This window comes from Amblyomma americanum, chromosome 1 (genome assembly GCF_052857255.1).
Source record: "Amblyomma americanum isolate KBUSLIRL-KWMA chromosome 1, ASM5285725v1, whole genome shotgun sequence".
NCBI classification, from domain to species: domain Eukaryota; kingdom Metazoa; phylum Arthropoda; class Arachnida; order Ixodida; family Ixodidae; genus Amblyomma; species Amblyomma americanum.
In genome coordinates, this window is record NC_135497.1 from 37,511,049 (window position 1) to 37,536,410 (window position 25,362).

Here is a 25,362-nt window from a genome sequence, read left to right on the forward strand (position 1 = left end):
TGGAAGCAGTCTAACGGCATTACGTACTCAGCGCATGCCCTTCCGGCTTCCGTCGTCTGTTACATGAGTAAACAGCACGCAACAGAGCTCTTTCAGCGCCCAAGCTTTCAGTATTAGCTGCTGCCAAACACTGCTTTCAAATAACGGCCCTCAGACAAGCGAACTTAAAGGTGACAGAACAATTTTTCACGAATTGGATTCAAGCAGGCGCGCGCTGTCATATCAGCGCAGCAGACGACGCGCGAGCGCATTGCACAGCAATAGCCGAAAACGACACGACTGAAATGGGCCGGTTACCCTTAGCGACAAGGGCTTCCGAGCTGCCTTTTAAAAAGTTTTGATTGTACTTGAAACAACATGAACGCAGTCGAAAAGGCAACGACAGAACAGCTGCGAACGGTCTGCGTTTCTATGAGCGACGGTGATGCAACGGGCGTCCTGCTACGGTGGCGGCGCGTGGCGGCGAAAGGCCGTACTAGCCCGACGGCCGGCTCCTATCGTTCGCCTCCTTTTCCCAGGCACGGAAAGTGTAGAGTGGGCTCTGTTCTTACGTTTTGAGAATGGCCGCTGCTGTTTTACGTTGAGCTGCAATGGAAGTTCGTTGAGTTCTCCTGTCGCCTGTCGCTCGCGCTAGCTCTAGAATGATCTGATATTAACTGCTCTTGTATTATCCAGAGGCTAGTGGTGATGGATCTGGTGCAACGGGTTTTTACATTCCTTACATTTTTTGTCTGTTGCGGCTGTTTAGCATTCCTGACAGTATCGCTCGCTACACAGGAGTGGATCGAGGCGAAGCCAGTGATGTTAGTTTACGTGAGCAACGATTCTTTACAGCTAGCTGAAAATGAGGGCAAGTTCCGAGGAGAAGTGTCTTTTGGGCTCTTTCATGGGAAAAAGACACTCAATTACGGACTTGGCCCCAGGCACTCGACATTTAGCGGTAAGTGTTTTGACAGATACTAGGCCTATTTCCTCATCCATTGCGCTGTGATGGTAAGCTTCAAGGTCTGGGGATTGTCCCCCCCTCTAAAATATTCCATTTCGTGTTGTACTGATCGCTAATTTTCGCATGATTGACGTTTCGTATCATGTCGTGTGTTTCGTGCGAAGCGGTTCATTGTCTTTTTTTTTTTTTTGCATTGCCCAGTCAAAGATGAACTTCAGAAGAACCCAGCTCTTATGATCTTTGGCCTGTGGCTTGTGACGGTGCTGGGAATTCCCTGGCTGTCCTGTTTGGTCTCGTGAGCTGCATCTTTGCAATCGTTAACTCTGTGATGACGCCTGTGGAGACTATCACGGGAAGAACCGGCCTGTACCTTTGGAATACTGTCGGAGGTTGGTGGCAAGGTCCCTAATATTACCGGGTTTTTCGGTTGTTCAGCACGATTTTCTACCTTCGCGGTTAGATTAAATTCTATAGGCATTTAAGTGAGTCAAATGTCGGAGAAGACTGAAAGGGGCTCGACTGCAGGCTGCATTTAATGCGATTTGTACTGGTAGGTACTGAATTTGAAGCAGGTTAAGCTGCAGGGAGCCTCAGATCTGTTTGTTAACGTGCTGAAAATTTTGTCTGTTTGGTAACAACAAAAATCATTGTTTTACTTCTGTGAATACGCGTGGTGCGAATGTTATGCTAAGATGGCTGATAGGTTTTGGATGAATAGCGGAGGACTTTTGGTGCAGTGTGCTTAGTTTGGATGGACCCCCTTCTCTGTGGACCAGCGGTTAGAGCCTCAGGCTGCTGTTCCAGATTGTTGGTGTTCAGTTCCTAGACAGAGGAGCAGCGTTTTCTGATGCTCAGAAGTGGAGGATTAGCCGTGCATGAATTAGGTGCGATTATGAAAAGAATTATGTTGCCTTGCCCTTTCTTCATTGTTCATTTTTGCGCTTTTTCAGACCTGTAATATAAGAACTAGTCAGTGTCGTTTTTTTTTTTTTTTGTTATAACTGTTAGGGCGTGTCTTATTTGTGGTACAGTAAGAAAATTTGATCTGTAGGATCTTGCATGCACTAATTATATTAGCTCTCTCTATACAGTTGCAGTGGAGTGTGGCACAGACTATGTCCTTGATTTGAGTTCAGGTGATGGCAGTGGTGTGAACTGGGCATGCACCAAGGCCTGCTCAGCACCAGTATTTCACAGTAAAAAAAGGAATTTGTAGTGATGTTAGGTGTTGCTTGATGTAGTAGAGCTGAGCTGTAGAAGCCCTGCATGCTAGAGTTGTACAAAGCACATGGACAGTGTTCTGCATAGCAAGCCAGCGACATTTGAGGGCACTCACTTGGTTCAATCACTTCACTTTATTACCCTAAAGGCCCCCGGGATTGGGAGTGTTACATAAGGAGTGGGTTACATGTATAAATCAGATTTAATAAACAAAGAAAACACGTAAGGTACATAAATTATTCGCTGTTAAATATAGTTGCTAAACAATTCACAAATGTTGATGGACAGGTGATTGCGGCGATGTTGTGTGGAAGGCCGTTCCAGTCCATGGCTGAGCGTGGAAATAATGACGATGCAAATGTAGCAGTGCGCGTACGAGGCCGAGCAACTTGAAGGGGATGACCAATGCGTGGGGAAATGCGTGAATCCGATGTAGGGCGGATGACGAAGTGAGCTGTAATAAAATTTATGAAACAAGCACATACTAGTGATACGACGTCTACAAGCTAGAGATGTCAAGCCTGCCTCTGCTTTTAATGATGATATACTAACATTATATGAATAGCACGAATATATGTACAGAACATTGAGGCCCTGCCAATTTGCTGTTCTGAAGTGTAGGCACTCGCCTAACTTAGTGGATGCATCTAGGTTCTTGTCACAACTTATAATATTGCTGCAATTATCATACCAGGTTAAATTTAACTTCTAACACTAATCTATTGCAAGTATTTGGGTGCTGTGGTGAATATATTGGAATGCCTTATGAGCTTCCTATATCTTGCAGAAATTCTTCACTGCATTGAATGTTGAGTTTCAGTATCATTTTTGCATCTCCAGAGCAGGCTTGTAATTGCGCTATCGAGAGTAAGTCCCATAAATATTTTCTGGAAAGAAAAGTTTCCAGTCATGTGATACCTCTGAATTTTCCAGACTAGTGGAAAACTAAGGGCTGTATTCAGAGTTTGTGTCATAATAAGAAGTGCCACATTCTGCCGCTACGGCCACACCTGATTGGTCGAAACGCCAGAAGCGGATATCAGTTCGGTTGCGACTGTGAGTGGTGGCAGGATGTCTCTGTGTTGCGGTTGCCGCAACGAAACGTCCAGCGGCGCTATTGCTCTTTGCCAAGATATTGAACGCGACAATCGACAGAATTGAAAAATTCAGCCGCCAGTTTAGTTCGCATTGGATAACACTGTAAATTGGCGGGAGCTCGTTGTGCCATTGGCGGTGCGGGGCTGTGCAACATTATTTTTCTTTTTTCTCTGCCCACACTAAATTGGCAGGGTAAGCCCGTTTTACTTAGTGGTGCGGGCAGGGACACTTTATTTTTTATTCTTTTTAGAGTCCGACAATACTTTTTGTAAATTGGCAGGAAGCTTGAGATAACTCAGGTGATAGTTTGGTTTATGGGGGTTTAACGTATCAAAGCGACTCTATGAGGGACGCCGTAGTGAAGGGCCCTGGAAATTTCAACCACCTGCCAAACCAAACCATCAGGTGATAGTGGCGCCATCTGGTTTGATGAAGAGAACAATTTCTACAGCAAACCAGTGCTCTTTAGGCCCAGGAGGTATCGAATTGTCCAACGAATTAAAGCGAGCCAAATTTATCGTCCGTCCAATTTGTTATAGGCAAGATAAGACGAAGTGAAAGCACCATACCCAGTTCATAGCCAGTTCACATGTCAAAAAACGCAGTAACACCGATGAGTTCACTTAGAAGCGAGAGCCTCCGCTTCAGGAGCACGTTGCACTCTGGCTGTCCTTAAGCATCTCCTGCGTGCGCTATGTGTTTGACGTCACTGTTGAGTTTCTTTGACCCTTTTCGGTGCATCCAAACCACCACATCCGCTTCTGGCGTTTCGACCAATCAGGTGTGGCCGCTGCAGCAGATTCTGACGCTTTTTATTATGACACGAACTCGGAAACCGACCTAGGTCTCATTAAAGGTTTGCAAAAAAAAAAATCCTACGCTTGAAATTTTTTTGACTGATGTCGATATGTTGTGCTTTGGTATTAGGCAACAATAGACCACCAGCAGAATATGCTTTATATATATTTTGGGCCTCTACATTAGCCTAAAGAGTAGCATTTTGTTTTTTCAGAAAATATTTGCTACATTTGTGAAAGATGGAAAACGCTTCAACTGTCTTGGACAAATGCTATTTGATAAAAATGTTTGAACTGTAATAGAGCAGAAGTAGTTAATGAAAAAAATTCCGTAGTTGCAAAAAAGTGCAATTTTCCATGTATTCAGCCCTAAATTCCATACTGAGGTGGCCCAAGTGAAAATAAAATATGCAGCTGATTACATAATCAGTATGATTTTAATAAAACGGTGATTTTTATGGGAGAAATTTTTATTCCAGCCAAGAAATAAATTTTTGACGTTTAGCACCATCACGGCCGCTGATTATTGTCCTTTATTGGCCCTGCACTGCACAACATGGTGGCAGTGCGGCTGAAAAACCTAATCTGCCGTGTACTCACATGTTCAGGTGTTTATGCTTCCACGCCGTGATTGTAGCTGACACCAGTGTTTCTCATGTGCTGTGTTTACACGGCAGTGGTGCGCTTGGTGTCAAGTGAATCTGGCATCCAGCGCAGCGTCTTGCCAGCGCTTTGCTCTTCTCTCAAGTCCCTTGTCTCACCCGCAGCCAACACATTTGCCCAGCTGCCGAAATATGTAACATTAGCTGTTTGCATAAAAGAACAGGTGGAATACAGTCCTGATCCCAAATACAGAAGAAATGCTTTTTGCCATACCAGTGGAGCACATAGTGCAGTCGGGCACTGAGGCCTGTTGTTAGCACCACTCAGTAATATTCAAAGCAAAACAGTGTGAACCTGACAAAAGACTTAAAAGGGGAAGACGATACACTGGCACCAGTGTCTCGCCCCAGTAAATATGAAAGAGGTAATGTTTGTTTTATGGGGGTTTAACGTCTCAGAGCGACACAGGCTGCGAGGGACGCCGTAGTGAAGGGCTCCGGAAATTTCAACCGCCTGACGTTCTTTAACGTGCACTGAAATCGCACAGTACACGGGCCTCTAGAATTTCGCCTCCATCGAAATTTGACCGCTGCGGCCGAGATCAAACCCACGTACAGAAGTAGTAGCTATAAGAGAAGCTTAAAATTTGCTATAATGTTTTAAAGATCTTGTTTTAATTTTTCGTTACATTTTTACCTTTTTATTAGAAATGGTTCGAAACGGTGCTGACATTAGATGCTCTGAAGGAGGTCTATGGTACAGAAGTAGAACTAGAACTATGAGCCTACTGGTAAAACTACCTTTTCTAGAGTTTTTCTTTGCTTTCACTGATTGAATTCGTCAGCAAAACAAAGAAAAATTCTAAAAAATGTTTTCCTAGCAGGTTTATCATTCTAGTTCCAGTTCAGTAATCTAAACCTGCCTTTCAGCTCTGATATTTTCAGCACTGTTTTGAGCCATTTTCGAGAAAAAGGTACAAATATTTTGAACACTAAAATAGTTATTAATTGCTATAATCTTTTGTCACATTTTATGCTGTCTTGAAACTGCTACATCTGTGCATCATTTCGGCCAAGTCTCATTAATGTAGCTTTCATTGGAGCATTGGTACAATATATTTTATTTCTACTACTTTTAAAGTCTCGCCCCACTTTGAAACCCGGCAGCTGCCCTGACAAAGAGCACTGGTTTATTCAATGACAGCGCTGTCATATGTGGAAAAGATTAATATAGTGTGCTTCTAAATGAACTGTCCCTGTTTTGACAGCTGTCATGAATCATGACTATTTGCAGGTCTGTTTTGCCTGGTTGCCATCATTGCCTGGGTGGTGCAGTTCTACCTCAAGTTGAGCCATAACGTCATGACTCAGGATGAGCAGAAGGATAAGTGGACCTCAGAAGGACGGGCGTCACTGGGCTACAGCTTCTATTTTTTGGTGGTAGCTCTTGTGCTCTTTTCCCTGAATGTCTGCATATTGGTGGTGGCCAGTCTTCAGCCGTGGGGCTGGAAGAAGCCTAAGCACATTAGCCCCAAGAACCCCGAAGGGGTCATCATGCTGTACTAATTGTCTCTGACACCTTGCCAATTTGACTGGAAAGTGCCTGGCACTATAGTTGAATGCGCAGTGCTTAAATGTGTAGTAAAGCTGTGCTCACATTCATAGACACGATGCCCTGTTCCTCTGCGATAAGGAATTGGTCTGCTGTGTAATCTTTTGTTGACGTACACAAAAAGCTAATCGCATGACGAAGTTATGAGTGCAAGAATTGAGATACGTCTAACAGGGTGAAACATTAAAATGTTGATTCAATTTGCAGTTGTAATTAGTCGGTGGAGTAATGCACCACAGCACGGGCCATGGGCTGTTGGCAACTGCGTTTTTTTTATTTTTTTCAGTTGTATTCTACTATAGAAAGTGCAGCATTCTGATTCAAAGCTCAACTCAGTTTTACAGTGAAAGCTGTTGTAGCTTTGCATTCTGCTGTGGTATCTACAGCGTCAGCCATGACTTTAAGTGGGTACTTAGTGACTAATTTAACTTACCGTGATTTAATTTAATTCAGTTGCTACCATGGCAGGTGACAGGTTGGAGAGAGGCAAATACCCCTCCGTTAGGGGAGAGGTAATAGGGTCGGTGGTGACTAGTGGCCTAGCGGCTTGCGACGTGCCTGGCACCGCAAAAAGCCAGATGGTGGCTGCTGTGAAAGGAGGAGGTTATTACAAAGGTGGAGGAATGTGCAAACTGATGGTGGTTCTATGGCAGAATGCAGGGCTATAAGGCTAAACTAAAGCTATAACAGCTGCTGCTGATTCATGCGTTAAGCCTAGCTCTGCAAATGTTTTTTATTTGGGGAATCAAAAACTTCCATCTCATTGATGCAGTTCCTAATGCAATTGCTTCTAAAATACTAGCCGGCTATTCAGAACATTTACTGAGAGATACTACCCTGCTATGCTCTCAGCACAAAATTCTTCCTTTGAATGATCCTGCGTACTTGGAAATAATTGTTACCTTGGAGAACAATTAGCTGTTTTTTTCTGGTTGCAGCAGTATTAATATGATAGGTCTATCAGCTACCGTGAATAGTTATTGAAGACACAGAATTGCTAAACATCTGTAACGGTTTGGCTCATATGGTGTTTAAAGACCCAGATATGTACACAAGCTAGTTGTGCAGTCCGATTGCCCGCTCGGAAAAAGTATACAATACCCATGCTTTCAGCATGAACTACATGGGAATCTCTGCTGTGCCTAGAGCTTCTCCCGAGTGCCCCATTTTTTGCACTTCATAAAAGCTGGAAGCAAGCATCAATTATGTTGTTAGTGTGCTCATTGGGGCAGCCATCTGGTGAATCTCATAAGAATGTTCTTCTGACTAGTTGATCACTAGAGAGAGAGCTTTTCAATATTTAATTGCCTCTGCATCACAAAACAGGTTCTCAGCAAAGATGGAGATGTCTTTACTATTTCTGCTGCACTAGAGTTAGGGCATTCCAACCTGCTTCAAAGAGTCATCCAACAGTGTTTGTACAGGAGCATTGTTTCATTACAAGGAGCTAAGGCTTGAGCTTGCATTGGTATTTGATTGCTGGGGTAGTTAATTGACATTTCAGGGTGCAATGTCTATGTGGGAAACCTCGTAATGCAAACACTGTGCGAGTACTGTGTTGTACTGGACACTTACTAATATTGTTATATTTTGTGTGAATGTCCGTCCGTCCAAGTGGAGTTGATCTTCACAACAGAGCTTCCAGAGCACATAATCAGCTTGTTCTAATGGCATTTCTTCACACACTTACTCTTTAAGAGTGCACTTTTTATACCTTTATATACAATAAAATTCCACCAGACAACGGTGCCATTTTTGTGCTTGTACATTTCATCTCGCCTATTTAAGCATACTAACTGTTGTCTTTATTTTGGAGGCTCATTTTTTTTTTACTGCTGGCTTTTATAGTATTTCAATGCTGACAGATTTATGTATTTACATGCAAAATAAAATGTGTACATTTTGCATAAAATGGTTCTCTGTTATTGGTTTAGCTTTTTAAAACTTGCATTCCCATAAAGCATTTGACTAGTAGTAAAACTACAAAGCCTCAAAACAAATTCCACAGAAATGCAAGAAATCGGAAGTGTGTGTCTAGTTGAATGAAACAGCATAACAGTTAGTTTTGTGTTGCCAATAACACCGTATGTATTGAAGACGTGTATTCACAAAGACAGTTTGTTGATGCAGTTAATTGCAAAAGTTGGCAAGAGTCTCCATGGCCTCACCAGCCATGTGGTGCGGAGGCAAAGGCCAGGGGTGGACTGCTGTTGTGTTCACACCAGTCTATGATGTATGAAGTGTCTTGTGCTGTAGTATGCAAATTGTGCCAAAAATGACAGCTAGTGCAAGCCGCATTGCACTAAGTTTTTACCGTATTTCGATTTTGCTGCTTATTCATGAAGCTTTCTTTGGCTTGTCCACAATTCATCTTTAGCCATTCGTTTTCTAGGGCTCATGTGAGAAACATGGCATTGTGCAAAAAATGACAAGCTGAAGATATATCTAATTTCCAAATAGTGTATGAGGGTGCATGAAAATCATGACATTGTGGTGAATTTGTAACGTCATGTGATATCTTTTGTTTTACCCAGCAAGGTGGCTGTGAGCTGCTAGTTTCTTTCAGCCAAATGTCGGGAAGCTGCCTCAAACTTGAGATCTGTCGCTGGCCACAATCACCATGCCCCTAAATGTAGTACCCATTTCGGTGGCTCTTCCACGCCCCAAGTACGTCTTTGCTTGCAGCATAATGTGACACTGAGGACAACTCGATGGAAATTTTTTTGTCAGCAAAATCCGATAGTTCGGCATTTCGGGGCTTTGGTGCCACTTGTCTGGCAGCGAAAGATGCAGTTATTGCTAAGAGATTTGCATTATAAGTTGAAAAAGATTTCCCCATCGCTGTGATTCAAACTCTCGAATCTGTGATGACAAAATAGCCGAAAAGAAACCGTAAACTGGCATAAATGGGGACTGATTGCTGGCTGCGAGCGGTGCGGCCTAGCGGCAGCCAAAATGAAAACTATATCGCCGGCCGGATGCTGAAGGCTTCTATCAGCAGTCGTTGCTTCGTTTACATTTGCACCAGCGTTGCGATGGATCTTGTTCCTGATTCGACAACGAAGCGACCTCAACCCCACACAGCGTGCGATGCTTTTGAGGCCTGAGGCGACGGGCCTGGTAGGATAGTCGAGCGCCGAGGAGTTGGCAGCGTCGGCAGCAAGCCAAGCTACAAGTGCGGCAGCTGTCGCCGATTAACCACCATCATGGCTGATGATTAAAGATTGGTACGTACAGACATATTTAAATTCTGTAATAATAGTCCTCATAGTGCTGATTATGCAGTCCAGTGTCTTGGTATGTTGAAGCGAACACGCTGATCTCAGTGACGTACTTAAGGAATGGTTTTCATTGAAATAGAGGATGCGCTAGCTCCAATTTACCGTAGCCGGAGAGTGGCGGTTATAGATGCATACACCGCGATCTGAGTGATGTAGCTAAGGAATGCTTTGCATTAAAATAGAGGATGCACTAGCTCCGGTTACCAATGCCACGTCCGACACTGTCGGCTGTGAGAAACTCCGCTCCTGTGACCGATCTCCAGCAGCTGCATGGGTTAGTGCAAGCGCAAACTCCACTGCCACCCTTCCCCCACACCTGCAGTCATGCGTGCAGTGCTGTGCCACGACGATAAAGTAGCTATAAAGATGGAGACATAACTTATACGTCTGCGAGTGCACTGCGGTGCAGTCTAGCCGCAATATGCGATAATCTGCAAGCTCAAAATGGGGGGGGGGGGGGGGGGGGGGGGGGTGGCTGAGTGCCATATCAGAGGACAGCTAGGTTGGCAAATAACGATTCCTTCCCAAATCTATTCCATTTTTAAATTTCCCGCTATCTGCCACTGGCGGAAGTGGCACTGTGCCCTAGGCTTCAGCCAATAACGAGAAAACATTGGGTGCAGCATCACTTCAGCCAGTGGCGAAGGGCGGGAAATTAAAAAATGGTATAAATATCGGTTGGTGAATTGCTTATTATACCACCCTTCTTTCCTCATCGAAGGTGAAACTACGTTGCAGACGATGAGAAAACTGTTTATTTGTACACATACACAAAAAAAGTGCACATATGAACCATATTGGAGCATTGCGCCATGAATTTTAATGAACCCCAGTCTCTTTCACTCCCCAAAATGTCAATGGTAACTAAGAACGAGAGCTTACTTGAGAACTCTTCATACAAGAAAGTTGTCATCACTACACTTCGTGGTCATTAAAACATACAAAAGCGTTGTAAACCTTAAAAACATTGACAACAAGTCTCTTATTGCCTTATCTTTAAAACAAAGTGACATTAAAATATCTACTATATGACTTGCCCCATCAAGGGACTTTTCACACACACAGGAAAAACCTGCAAGCCCACAGGTGACAAATTATGAGAACAAGTAAAAACTTCAGCCAAATAAAGCATGCGAGATGCTCCCGCAGAAATTGGCATGGTACACGAAACATCTGTCCTCATACATGAAGGAGGCTAACTTCTCTCCATTAAATAAAAATGGCCATTGCAAAAGAACCCAATACCATAACATACATGAGCAACATCAAATCCACCACACAACTGACACTAAGCTCTGACGCAATCACATGACTAAGCATGACACAATCCCACAGCACATGATGTAGATGGCACAAAATTCACTGCTGGCTGGGGCTGTGCCCTGGTGCACTGCAGAGCACAGCTGCCTGCAACTCAAAGCAGCCAACAGCCATGAGCCTAAAACTTCTTCAAGGCGCGAATATGCAGGGCAGCACGAGACTTTGAAGATGCTGCTTCCGTTTTGGCCATGCTACGATACCGTCGCAGGTCAGTCTCATGGCCTTTGTGTCGCATGGGAATGTAGCCTTGGGGTGTGCACCATTCCTGCACACAGATTTTACAGAACAGAAGATTTTACAGACACTTTCATAACATGTCAAGGGCACAGAATGCATGGCAAAAGCACCACCAAGTCGAAACACACGAGGAAGACGAATAACTTATGCACTCAACGTGAGATGCAAACCAACTGTTTTGAAAATCTACTGCTTTCTTTTTGGTTTCAGAAACTGGCCTGAAAACATTTATGATGCAGGATATCACGAACTGAACAATTATGAAGCTGGCATTTTGAAAAAAAATCTTAACTTCCATTTTATTATTATTTTTATTAAACACATTTTGAATGGAAACATTCACCTCACCAATTACTACAACCGCTACTGGCACTGTTAAAATTATTCTTACCTTATGCTACAGTAAGCAGAAAAAAATAAACATGAAACAAAAATTCTTGCACATTACCCTAAAACCAAATATGGGCACATAATACCAGGTAACACTACCATGATTGTGGCCAAGATGCTGCATGACTAACCAGGGTGTCAAACTGGGATTTTTTCAGGGCTGGTTCAGACTGATTCACGCTTTTCAGGTTCAGTCCTGGGTTCAGCTCCAGAGCGTCATTTCGTTCCGGTTCGAACCGGTTCAAACGGGTTTTAAAAAAAATGTTTTGACTGAGGATGCATTTTCTACAAGTACAACAATGGCTTAGAGGTCAATCATCTGCCTCGTGTGCAAGAGGACCGAGGTTCAGATCCTGGTGTGGCGCAGTTATCAACCGAATAAAACAACAAAAAAATAATAATAATTGGTTTTGGGGGAAAGGAAATGGCGCAGTATCTGTCTCATATATCATTCCACACCTGAACGGTGCCGTAAGGGAAGGGATAAAGGAGGGAGTTAAAGAAGAAAGAGGTGCCGTAGTGGAGGGCTCCGGAATAATTTCGATCACCTGGGGATCTTTAACGTGCACTCACATCACACAGCACACGGGCGCCTTAGCGGTTTTCCTCGATAAAAACGCAGCCGCCGTGGTCGGGTTCGAACCCGGGAACTCCGGATCAGTAGTCGAGCGCCCTAACCACTGAGCCACCGCGGCGGGTACAAAAAAAAAAAAAGCCAAATGTGCATTAGGTGCGCTAGGAGTTCGGTTTTCACTTCGGCTCCGGTGTTCAGATCCAGTGTTCAGGGATGGCAGTTGTTTGTTAGCGATAATGGGTTAACGTCCATTATATATGCGGAATTGGTATTTCTCCACATTCATAGATCCCTGGGAGTCTTCCTACCATTCCTGGTGCAGTGGTGCACCACTGCCCTTCTATGGCAGGTGCTGCCATAGGTGGAGCTTTGGCTACTTGGGTTGAGCTGTGGTCCAGGTTGCTCTTTGCGAGCAGCCTCTCACGATTAATTGAGAGCCACCTAACATGGTCGGCAAGCTGCTCACCTGCCACAAAACCGGCTTCAGACAAACAGGCGGACAAGCACACACCAGCTAAATTCGGGGAATGGTTACTATAAGTGCTAGTGCACGAAAAACTCCGATAAGTCGATGGAGTTGCATAACCAAGCCTGAGATATGGCCTGATTTCAGTGGCCAGAATCGACAACGCATTCTCTCACCAAATAGCCATTTGGCCACCCTGGTGTAGTACTTGGCCAAAGCCTCCTATATGAATACTCCAATTAACCCTTGGCCCTCACACCCCAGCGGTTGCGGGGCAACTGACCAAGGCTGCGGTCAGACCCGTGATGCAGTAAAGGGTGCTAAGAATCTCTGGCTCCGGACAGGCCACCAATGGAAACTGAACCTGGCAACGTGTCACATAACCTTATTCAGTGAGGCTAGTCTAGCAATGTTGTTCGAGGAACTAGCACATATTAAATGGCATGTCATAGGGCTTAGTGAGGTTAGCAGGATGGATGAGGCGTTTACAGTGCTAAAGGGTGGGCATGTACTATGCTATCGTGGATTAGCGGACAGACGAGAACAGGGGGTGGGATTCCTCATCAGTTGGGTGTTGTGTTGTGTTGGGTTTTATGGCACATAGGCAGCTAAGGCCATCATGCGCCAAGCACAAGGTATAGAATTGCTTTTCTACAGAATGTTTTGGAGTATAAAAAAGAGGCGATGGTGCAGATGACTTAAAAAGATTGTACTGCCTAGTAATAAAAGGGAAGAAATTTGGAAATGGCTAATGGTAAAAGCCTTAAAGATGGTCAGGCAGCCTAAGCGACTTTCCTTGGCTAGCAAGGATCCTGAGGCTCCCAACCAATCAAATAAACAGCCTCAGCCTACTTCTCAAGAATGAGAAAGTGGCTGAGGTGTATCATGCATAAAGGCGATCCAGTGGTTAAAAAAAAATTACAGCTTTTCAAGTACGCCTGCTGCTTTTAAAAAGCTAAAAATGGAAGGTATGTTAACAATGGCATTATCAGCTAAAAGCAATGTAGGGTGGAAAGGAATGCATTCATGATAAAATTGAGTGAAGTACTTTTTTCTTAGTTTTTCTAGTTTTATACATGAGAATAAAATGTGGTTAATTGTAAGTTCACCTCCGCATTCTTCGCAAACAGGTTTATCTTGTTTTGTTAGCAGGAAGTTGTGCGTAAGGTGCGTGTGGCCTATTCTGAGACGGCATAAAATCACTTCTTTAAAACGTTCTTGGTGCACACATGACTTAAATTCACCTAAAATCGGCTTTATTAAGTGTAGTTTATTATTCAATTCGCTGTTCCAAGCCGATTGCCATTTTTTCCTTAACTTCCTTTGTACTAATTTCATGCAGTCATTCAAGGGTATATTTACTTTTTTTATTTCCTTGCCACGAGCTTGAGCAGCACAGAAATCTGCTCGCTCATTGCCTTTTATGCCGACATGACTCGGGACCCAGCAGAGTTTAATGTTTTGTCTTCTATCTGTGGCTGTTACTATGTTGTGTATAATGTCACCAAGTATAGGAGTGATTGTGTTTCTTGAGTGGAGGGCTGTAAGTATACTTAAAGAGTCTGTGTAAATAATAGCGTTTTCGAGGTTCTCGCTGAGTATTTTTTCTACGGTCACATATACTGCGTAACATTCTGCAGTGAAGATGGATGCGCACTGTGGAAGTCGTATTGTTGTCTCCGAATTCCCTCGCACCACTGCACTTCCTACATAAGTATCCGTTTTCGAACCGTCAGTATAAAAGGCTGTGAAACCATTGTATTTTTCCTCAAGTGCCAGAAATTCTTGTACTATTTGGAGTTGTGGAGTTTGCTTTTTGCGGAACTGTGTGAGAGTGAAATCGCACAATGTAGGAAAATCATACCATGGAGGCAGTGGACCTCGTCTTTGCGCAATGCTGGGTAATGTGTTCAGTATGCCGAGATTCTGGCAGATCTCTTCAAAGCGCAAGAGCAGTGGCCTGGTGGTTTGCGGTTTGTTGTTAAAGATTGTTCTGGATGGACACTTTGTAACTATTTCATAACAGATGTGTTTTGGAAGGGAACGGATTTTTAGGACGTATGAGCATGTAAGCATGCTTCTTCTATCTGTAAGTGATGGTTCGTTTGTTTCGACATAAAGACTGTTTATGGGCGACGTCCTGTAAGCGCCAGTGGAAAGACGCAACCCCAAATTATGCACTGGATCTAGTCGTTTCAAGTAGGATGGCCTTGCAGAACCATACACCAGGCAGCCATAGTCTAAGCAGGACCGTACCACAGAGCGATAGATGTGTAGAAGGCTTGCCCTGTCAGAACCCCAGTGTTTGTGTGAAAGCACTTTGAGTATATTCAGCGATCGAGAAGCTTTCTTTTTCAAGGCATTTATGTGAGGTAGAAAAGTTAGTTTTCGGTCAAATGTTATGCCTAAGAATTTGTGTTCAGTTTTTAAAGGTAACTGGCTTTCGTTTAGGTATAATGTGGGGTCTGTCTGTAGACCCCGTTTCAGTGAAAAAAGTAAGGCCACTGTTTTCTGTGGAGAGAACTGGAAACCATTCCTGTCTGCCCATGTTGCCAGTTTATTTATTGTTAGCTGTATTTGTCTTTTGCAAGTGGATATGTTTGAGGATGTACATGCTATCTGAAGATCGTCAACATAAACAGAATACATAATGGACCTTGGGATTATTTTCCTAATAGAATTCATTTTTACGACAAAGAGAGTTGTACTTAAAATACAGCCTTAGGGTACCCCATTTTCCTGAATAAAATTCTTTGAAAAGGTCGAGCCTAGGCGCACATGGAATGAGCGATTGGATAAAAAGTCTTTTATGCAATTTAACATCCTGCCGCGGACGCCAAGCTCGGCAAGGTCTTGCAGAATCCCAAACCTCCAGGTTGTGTCGTATGCCTTTTCTAAGTCAAAAAAGACTGCAAGACATTGTTGTCTGTGTATAAACGCATCTCTGACAGTATTTTCAAGGCGGACTAGGTGATCTGTGGTGCAGCATCCTTTTTTAAAACCACATTGATGGCTGTCGAGAAGTTCACGGGATTGAAGGACAAAAGTTAATCTTATGTTTAGGACACTTTCAAAGGACTTGGCGAGGCAACTGGTAAGGGCTATGGGTCTATAAGCGTTCGGAGCGGTTGGTGGCTTCCCGGGTTTAAGAAACGGCACAATAATAGCTTCCTTCCAAGCTTTGGGTATTTTTCCTGATACCCAAACTTTGTTAAAAAACTTTAGAAGCGCCTCTACGGCAGGTTCAGAAAGATGGGCTAGCATTTGGTAATGTATTTGGTCTGGGCCGGGGGCGGTATGTTTACCAGCAGAAAGTACTGTTTGGATTTCTTGTATTGTAATTAAACTATTGTACAGTTCGTTAGTACCGCAGTCTGTCGGCAGTCTTTGTTTCTCTGCTGTCTTTTTGTATTTTAAAAATGAATCGCTGTAGTGGGATGAGCTGGAAACTTCGGAAAAATATTCGCCTAAAATATCTGCCTGTTGTTCTAGACTAGTCTGTACACCGGGGGCGGTAAGAAGGGGGACTGTGAACGGAGAGTAGTTGCCTTTTAGCTTTCTGACCTTCTCCCACATTTGTTTTGATGTGGTTGAGTTGTTTATCGACGACACGTAATTTTTCCAAGAAGATTTTTCTGCACTACGACGGATATAACGAGCTTTTGCTCTCGCCTTTTTAAATTTTATAAAATTCTCCTGTGTGGGGTATCTGCGAAAAATGCTCCAGGCTTTGGTTTGTTGCTTTTTTGCTTCTTTACATTCTTTTGTGTACCAGTATTTGTGATTTTGTTTTACTATTCCAGAGGATTGAGGAATAGCTTGGCGTGCAGCGGCAATAATACAGTTTGTGAGACATTCGTTTAGTTCGTCTACACTCCCGTCGTCAGAAACTATTCTATCTAGGCTGGCTTTTTCACGGAACAGTGCCCAGTCGGCTAAGTGCAGTTTCCATCGTTGTGGTTTAGTTGGGATTACTTCGGGTGAATGTGCTAAGCTAATTAGTATGGGTAGATGATCACTTCCATATGGGTTATCTAAGACATCCCAATTAAAATCTGTAAAAATCGAGGACGAACTAAAAGACAAATCTATGCAACTGAATTTTCCTGAGCTAGGGGAACAATAGGTTTGTTTGCCAGTGTTCAGGAGGCAAAGGTTATTGGAGAGTATAAAATCCTCGATCAGTTGGCCTCTAGTGTCGGTTTTGTTACTGCCCCAAAAACTGGAGTGGGCGTTAAAATCTCCGACCATCAAAAACGGTTCTGGTAGTTGCACTAAAAGGTCTTGTAAGTCTTGGAGTGTTATTTTAAGATGTGGATCAATATAAACGCAGCACACTGTGAGTGTTTTAAATGTGTGCAGGATGGCCGCCACAGCTTCTAATTTGGTTTTAAGCTTGTGTTCTCGGGCTGCGATTCCACTGTTAACAATGATGGCTACGCCACCCGAAAGTCGGCTCACCTGCTCTCGGTCACGGCGGAAGACCTTATAGTGTTTTAGAATGTTTTCGTGTTTAAATCCTAAATTTGTCTCCTGTAAACACAAGGCGACAGGTGAGTATGTGGCTAATATGTCTTTTATGTCGCTTAGGTTATGTAAGAGTCCCCTACAGTTCCAGTGTATAAAAGCCATCTTGTATTATGTGGGTACTGAAAGGAACTAGGTTGGGTTTTCAGGCGCCCTTATTCGGGGCTTTTCTTTTTTTTTTTTCGGTCTATGGAGCCCCGCCGCCCTTTCGACGTCGACGCCTTAGGACTACTTTGACTTGTGTCCATCGTGTCCATCGCATCCTCCGACACGCTGGACGAACGTGCAAGCCGCATGTTTGTTTTCATGTTCGGCCTCTCCGTGTGGGGAGGGACCTTGGGGCCCGCGGACCTGGAGGTCCGCGCGTCCTGTTTTGTGGGTGGTGGCGCAGCGCTAGCTGCTGCCACCTTGGGCACGGGTGGCCCCACTACAGGCTCACTGCGTGTGGCCTGAGTGGGAGCCAAAAGCGGCTGTGGTGCTGTGCCCCTTTGCACCACATCGGAGAAAGTAGGTTTGTGTATTGAAGCTACCCTCTTTCGCGCTTCCCTAAATGTTATGTTTTCTTTGACTTTGATTGTGACAATCTCCTTTTCTTGTTTCCAAACTGGACATGTGCGTGAGTATGCAGGATGGCTGCCCTCACAATTTACACATAGGTGTGGTTCAACTGCACAGTTTTCGGAATCGTGTTCATGGGAAGAGCATTTAGCACATGTGAGTTGGCCCCGGCAACTCTGAGAGCTGTGGCTGTAACGTTGGCATTTGAAGCAGCGTCGTGGGTTTGGTATGTACTGTCTTAGTTGGAGCTTTATGTAGCCTATTTCTATGGAGTCGGGGAGGATACTAGATGCAAATGTCAGGACAATGTGCTTTGTGGGGATTTCTTTATTATCTCGTCTCATTTTTATCCTGTACACGTTGGTCACGTTTTGCTCCTTCAAACCTTCCAGAAGTTCTTCATCAGTTACATATTTGAGGTCATCATCTGAGATAACTCCCCTAACCGTATTCAAAGATCGGTGTGTGCTGATTGTGACCGGTATATCTCCGAATGACTTCACTTCTGACAATTTCTCTTGTTGGTGGTTGTATAAAACTTCTAAAAGAAGGTCTCCGTTTGCTAGTTTTTTGATCTTGTACCCTTCTCCTATGGCACTTGTTAAAGTCCTGGTAACAATGAATGGTGACACTTGTCTAGCAGTTTGTTCCTCGTGTTCGCTGTGAACAACGTGGAATCGAGGGAAGCTTGTAGCGTTTTTTTTTGAAGAATTTATCTGTCTCGGTGCGCCCTCTTTTTCGAGGGAGATCGGGTTGAAAAAAATGAGAAGCCATGGAATGTGTTCTTTGTTCGGCAATGGTGGCAGCCACCCACCATGGAGCCCTACATGGGGACGGGACAGGTGCCTTTAAAAAGCCCTGTCTGCGCCAGCTGTACACCATCACTATAACCAAATATGGCGTAACAAAGGTTTGTCAGCCACGCAAGGTTAACCCTCGCCGCCAGGAAAAAGGAAAAAACCAAGAAGTGAGTGGGAGACAGGAGAGTTGTGAGAAAGGGGTAGGAAAGTGAAAGATGAAGTGGAGAATAGGAAAAAGCAACTGCCGATTTCCCCCGGTCGGGTCAGGCCGAAGGTGCCGTCTACAGGAAGCTGGGGCCAAAGTGGTGTGTTGCCTCCGCCGAGGGGCCTTAAGGGTCCAAACGCTCGGCATCGGCTCAACCACCAGGATCCCCTTTTCCCCGGACACGGCGATGCCACGCACGGCGAGGCGTGGGTGCTCGGGTCCGTGGTGATGCACGGTTCACCATCATCCCCTTGCGGTCATGTCCCTGCGGATGCTCGGGAACCCGCGGTGTCGCCACTCACCGTCGCGACGCCTGCAAGCTGCAGGCGCCCCCCTGCGGGGTCATCAGTTGGGATATAGCTGGCAACATACAGGAATTCCATAGTATGGACAACAGGGTGGCAGTTACAGCAATTAAGCTCAATAAGAGGTATGCAGGCATTACGTAATCGGGGTGTAGATGAGTCCTATGAAATAATACTGGAAGATATGCAAACAGCTGCATAGCCACCATGGTCCTCCATAAAGTCAGCAATAAAATTCCTATAAAGAAGGGCACCATGCAGGGAGGCCTGGACTGGGGAACAGTTAAGAGTTAATGGAGAATATTTTAGTAATCTGCGATTCGCTGATGGCATTGCCTTTCTAAGTCACTCAGGAGATCAACTGCAAAGCATGATCAATGAGTTAGACAGGCAGAGCAGAATGGTGGGCCTAAAAATTAACATAAAGTAAAGCAAAGTAATGTTCGACAGTCTTGCAAGGGAACAGCAGTTTACAATTGGTAATGAGGCACTGGAAGTGGTAAGGGAATACGTCTACTTAGGGCAGGCAGTGAACGCAGATCTGGATCACGAGAGTGAAATATAGCTATAAGAATGGGATGGAGTGCGTTTGGCAGGTTATCACAGATCATGAACGGCTGGTTACCAATATCCCTCAAGAGAAAAGTATGTAACACCTGTAACTTACCGGAACTCACCTATGGACTAGAAACGTGGGGGCTAACGAAAAGCGTTCAGCATAAATTGAGGACAAAGCGGGTCTGGGAACAAATGCGGGTTAATGACATCCTAGTGGAACTCAAGAAGAAATGGGCTTGGGCAGGGCATGTAATGTAAAGGCGAGATAACCGCTGGTCGTGAAGGGTAAGTCTGGATTCCAAGGGAAGGCAAGCGTAGCAGGGGGCAGCAGAAAGTTAGGTGGTTGAATGAGATTACGAAATATATGGGGATAGGGTGGCTGCAGCTGGCACAGGACATGGCTAATTGGAGAGATATGATTTAATGTCCCAAAGAGACTCAGGCTATAGGGATGGCGTAGTGAAGGGCTTCGGAAATTTCGACCACCTAGGTAGGGGTCTTTAACGTGCACTGACATCACACAGTACATGCGCCTCTAGCATTTCGCCTCCACCGTAATGTGACCAACGCGGCTGGCATCAACCCTGTCTTTCGGGTCACCAGCTGAGCGCCATAACCACTGAGTCACCGCGACGGCAATTGGAAAGATATCGGAGAGGCCTTTTCCCTGCAGTGGGCATAGTCAGGTTGATGATGATGAGGTACAAACTGAAGGTGGTACAAGTCTATGTGCCTACATCCAGCCATAATGACCAGATCGTCGAAAGGTTCTACGAAGACATAGGAATCAGCAATGAGCAAAGTAAAAATATGGTTGGGTTTCAATGAAGTTAAACTGAACAGATGTGCATGTGTTTAGCCTGATTGGATCATGGTTGCTTTGCTGGGTCGTTGGCTTGTCTGACGACGATATTAGACTCAGGTTAAGCTCTGATCGAGGTTAAGGTGGTCTGATCTGTAAGGTGATCTTCCTGGCCTTTGCACCTTTGGTCGTGGAGTAGAGGTTTCGCTCTAAAACACAGTGCACTGTACTGATGGGCGACTTTGCCAAGGTAGGCAAGAAGCAGGCCGGAGACCAGGCAGTAGGCGACTATGGCACAGGCTACAGGAATAGCAGGGGTGGAGTTATTGGTAACTAATTTACAGATCGTGAATACCGACCTTCTTCAACACACGAGAGAACAGGAAGTGGATGTGGAAGAGCCTCAATGGTGAGACTAAAAATGAAAGTGACTTCACACTGTACGCTCACTTTGGCATCGGGCAGGATGTGAAGGTCCTCGGAAAGGTGCGGTGTAGTGATGAAAGGATGGTAAGCTCTCAAATCAGCCTAGACTTGAAGAGGGAACAGAAGTAACTAGTGAGGGTGGAAGCCTATCAACGAGTTAGCGGTAAGAGGGAAAATACATGAATTGAGGATCTCTCTGCAGAACAGATATTCGGCTTTAACTGAGGACGATGGGCTTAATGTTCAGACAACGAATGATAATCTCGCAGGTATCATTATATAGCGCACAGTAGAAGTAGGCAGTAGTATGGTTAGGATACTGGCAAGCTCTCTCAGGAGATGAAAGGTCTGATTATTGAACTGTAACCCCGCAGACAGAACAGGCAGAGCTACAATTAGCGCAAGGTAATTGATATAGTGTCAGTTATATTGATTTTAATGGCGCAAAAGCAACCGAGGCTATGATGCGCCAAACACACGGTTAGAGCTTTTGTTAAAGGTTATGCTTTTTATATCTAAAGTTTGTTTAAAACATTCGCTTCTCTGAGAAACTTAAAAATGCTTGAAAAATCAACCAGTGCTTGATCACCCAAAAGCAACATGGGGTGTAGTGGGATGTATTCTTTGTAGAATGTTGCGAAATATTTTTTCCTCAGTTGTTCTAGTTTTGTGCATACAATTAAAATGTGGTTTACCGTGAGTTCATCACTACGCATTTCGCAGAGAGGTTTGTCTTTTTTTTGTCAGTAAGAAGTTGGTGTGTAAGGTGCGTGTGTCCAATGTGTAGTCGACACAAAATAACTTCATGTAAACATCAGGAACATTTTACAGATCTCCATTCTCCCAAAACGTGTTTTATAGAATGTAGTTTGTTGTTTGTCTGTTCTTCCCATGCAAGCTGCCACTTATTCCTGAGTTTACTGTGCAGTAATTTAGAAAAATCCCTCTGTGGTATGTTAACTTTTTTTATATGACCAATTCAAGCTTGTGCTGCGCAAGCATCTGCTCTCTCATTACCTAAAAATTCCAACATGGCTAGGGACCCAGCAGAATATAATGTTATGTTTTTGCTTTGTGATTTTAACTATGTTATGTATGAGTTTTCCTATTATGGGTTCAGCAGCATTTGTAGAGTGCAGTGCTTTGAGCATACTCAGTGAATCGGTGTAAATGATGCTATTTTTTATGTTTTGTTTTACTATTAGGTAACTGATATAAGGAAGTTTAATACGAAGAGAATCGAGTATGCTCTAAAGAACGGAGTAGCCTAAAAGCGGTGAAGATAAATCTAAGCATAGGCAAAAATCAGATGTGTACACTAAGAGACAAAGAGGGCAATGTCATTAGCAATATGGATAAGATAGCTAAAGAAGCCGAAGAGTTCTACACAAATCTATACAGTAGCCAATAGAATTTGGACGTTCATGAAAGAGGCAGTAATGCACAGCTGTGGGATATTCTGCCAGTATTGAAAAACGAAGTAGAGCAAGCCCTAGGAGCAATGCAAAGGAGGAAAGCATCTGCTAAGGATGAGGTAACAGAGCAGATCTGTTGAATGACAGTGGGGAGATTGAGCTAGAAAAACTAGCCGCCCTGTATATACAATGCCTTACGACCTTGAGCGTACCAGAAGCTTGGAAAACAAGACGTCAAGGACTTGAAAAATTAGAGACCAATCAGCTTACTCTCCGTTGCCTACAAGGTATTTACTACGGTAATCGCTAACAGAGTCAGAACAACCTTAGACTTTAATCAACCAAATGATCAGGCAGGCTTTTGTAAAGGCTACATGACAATTGACCATAGTCACACTATCAGTCATGCGATAGAGAAATGCGCAGAATATAACCACCCCCATGCATACATAGCCTTCATAGATTACAAGAAACCATTTGACTGAGTTGAAACGTCGGCAATCTAGCAGGTATTACGCAATAACTGAGTAGATGAGCCTTATGTAAAAATACGAAGATATCTAATGGCTGCATAGCCACCACAGTCTTCTGTAACGTCCGCAATAAAATTGCACACGAGCTATACAACCAGGGGGACACAAAGTGAGCTGGCAACTGTCACTTTCGGGCGCCTAATTAATTAAAATCAATTAACAAATATTTTAGTGACTGCAGTAAGTGCACATGTAAAGGTGCCCACAGAAGTTTTCGGTACACAAAAATTGCCACAAAGCCTAATCACTGCGCAGCGTAAGCTAATAGCCATGAACTAAAGGGTGTGCTTTGTAGTCTGCAGCGCGACCTGCACGGTGTGCACTGCTCAGTGCCTGGCTGCACTTCTTAGCCAAGGAAGACATTGAAGTTTTTCGTGATTTTCGGCGTTCCGAAAACCTTTGTGGGCATCTGTACATATCAGAAACAAAAAGGCAGTCATATTCACACACAATTCCATTTAGTAAAATTCTAGTACACGTGTGTTCCGAGCTAGTGCCCAAATTTTGGGCTCTGTCCGCGTAATTGCGCATGCAAGGTGGACTCAATCGGCATGAAACTCCTCCTGGCATGGTGTTTTGCCTGCTAACAGCGTAGAGCGACTGGTGAAGCTGGTAACTGCTTCCCTTTCACTTTCAGCTATCAAAATTAAGAAACGTCTGAAGCAACAGCTGTGTCACACTAGAGTGGAGTTTCCCATAGACTTCTGCCACCTTGCATGCATAATTACGTGAAATCAGTGACAACTTTCACGGTGAATATCTCGGAACATGTGTGCTCCAAAAGAATTCTACCAAATGCAGTATTCTAGAGGACAGCCTCTGTGTTTCCAATTTAAACATTAATGCTAGCTCATTAAGCTCAAGTTCATTAACACACTTTCATTAATTAAGCAATTAATGTTGACAATTATAATTCCACTTGGTGTCCCGCTGACCGCATAACTTACATGCAGGGGTGGATTTCACGTACCACTCAGTGCCTAATTTTAAAAAATCTAAAGGTTAAAGGAGTACAGACACCTAATTTTGATGGCATGTTTTCTTCTCTACAACGATGCAGAAGACACTACTATGCATGAACCACCTCATGGTATTCGCCTAAGACTGCTGAATAATTTTCTCTCACATTGTTTAGGTTTCAACAGCCAAATGACGACTGTGACGTCAAAGGGTTCTATAGGTCACGTGAGGCATGAAAAAATTTCAGTACAACCGCTGCTTCTTAACACTCGTTGCCATTCCGACTCTTCAGGCAGGTGGGCTTTGGCATTATAGTGACTTAAAACGATGAAACAGTGATTATATCGCAGTTTTTTCATGTCTCATGGGAGCTATAAGCCTACTTTGACATCACAATCATCGTTCAGCTGTTGAAACCGAAACCAAAAAAGCACGAGAAAGAAATTCGATTATAAGTTATTTGCTGGTCATAGGAGAATACCACATGGTAATCCATGTATAATAATTTTTGATGTACCATTATAAAGAAGAAAACATGCACCCTAAAGTTAGGTGTCTATACTCGTTTAATTTTGATCACCCTGCATAGGCTGTAACAACAGCACAGCATGATCTGCATCATAAGGATACTTTTTCTCCAAGCTGCCAACAATGGATAGTTTTTCCTCTGAGCAAGGTCAGGTGTCGCTAATGTGGTGAATTTGTGAGTCTGTCCCTCAGTTCTATTTGTGCATAAGTAAGTTTAAACAGAAAAAGTACCAAATAAGAGTATTCAATACATCTGGAATATACCTACAAGTTTAGCTAATTTAAACTTCTGAGAGTTCTAATAAAAATTTGTGAATCCGAGGAGTAATGAACGCAAAGAGACTATTTCCATCATTCCATCCCATGAAAGACAACATAAGACTAAAAAACTGGTTGGTTGTGTATGCAGACCGATTCTGCACTTTCAGAAACATCGTCACGCGAATAATAGCCCTCCCACTAAACTGAAGACTGTATCAACGTCGTTTAACAACTTTTACAGAAGACGCGTAAATATATTTAACTGTAATGTGATACAACGTAAAATAGAAAAAAAAGAAACGCCGACACCTTGCCCAAAAATGAAAAACCGGACAGAAGAAGAGGTGCTTGAGAGGGGGGGTGTTAGCCTTCCAATCCTACCAACCAAAAATATCGGAGAGCTTTCTTCGTTGAGTTAGTCACCCTGGCCCTGTCTACAGTGCGTACGTGGAGGGATGATTCCGTCAAAATGTGTGACTGTGGGCTGACATGGCAAGGCAACAATTTCACGCAAGCTTCTGCCACATGTGTGCAAGGCACGCGCAGTTGTCAATGGCATCGCCAAATCGCAGCACTGGGTGAGTGAAACAAGTTTTAATTTTTAGGTGGAATAACTTTCGTTTGCATGCTCCGATTTCAATAATTCTTTTTGCTCTGGTCTCTGAAACACATAAGGAATCCGCGCAGCAATGCCTCAAAATGCACCACTGTGCTACTTAATCAAGCGGTACCACTGGCTCATAATGCCCCTAGCTTCCACATTTTGTTAATTTACTCCTATGAGTTTACTCCAACTCAATCACCAGCAGGATGTGGCATGCATGTCAAAGAAACTGACCGTTTACGATTAGAAGCAAATTTTGAAAACTGATTTCGGAATACTTTTGTCGGTGTTTTTTTAGTTTTTTAGTTAAACTGAAAAGTGCAACCCCTAGTTATA

General features: G+C 43.8%; 2 protein-coding genes across 4 annotated transcripts in view; one reads left to right on the forward strand and one right to left on the reverse strand.

Moving 5' to 3' along the window:
• Positions 1–549: 549 nt before the first annotated feature.
• Positions 550–8,022, forward strand: LOC144112663 (clarin-2). Its single transcript, XM_077645475.1, is given in 4 exon segments — positions 550–940; positions 1,148–1,213; positions 1,216–1,335; positions 5,959–8,022. Coding segments are annotated over 4 exon segments (711 nt in total). The 5' UTR covers positions 550–687; the 3' UTR covers positions 6,231–8,022.
• Positions 8,023–10,294: 2,272 nt separating this feature from the next.
• LOC144112662 (M-phase inducer phosphatase 1-B-like) overlaps positions 10,295–25,362 on the reverse strand; it is a 179,030-nt gene continuing 163,962 nt past the window's right edge. For all 3 annotated transcript variants that reach the window (XM_077645472.1, XM_077645473.1, XM_077645474.1), the window contains one exon: positions 10,295–11,142. In XM_077645472.1, coding sequence (XP_077501598.1) covers positions 10,996–11,142 — 147 coding nt within the window. In that variant the 3' untranslated portion in view covers positions 10,295–10,995. The remainder of the gene's footprint in view (positions 11,143–25,362) is intronic.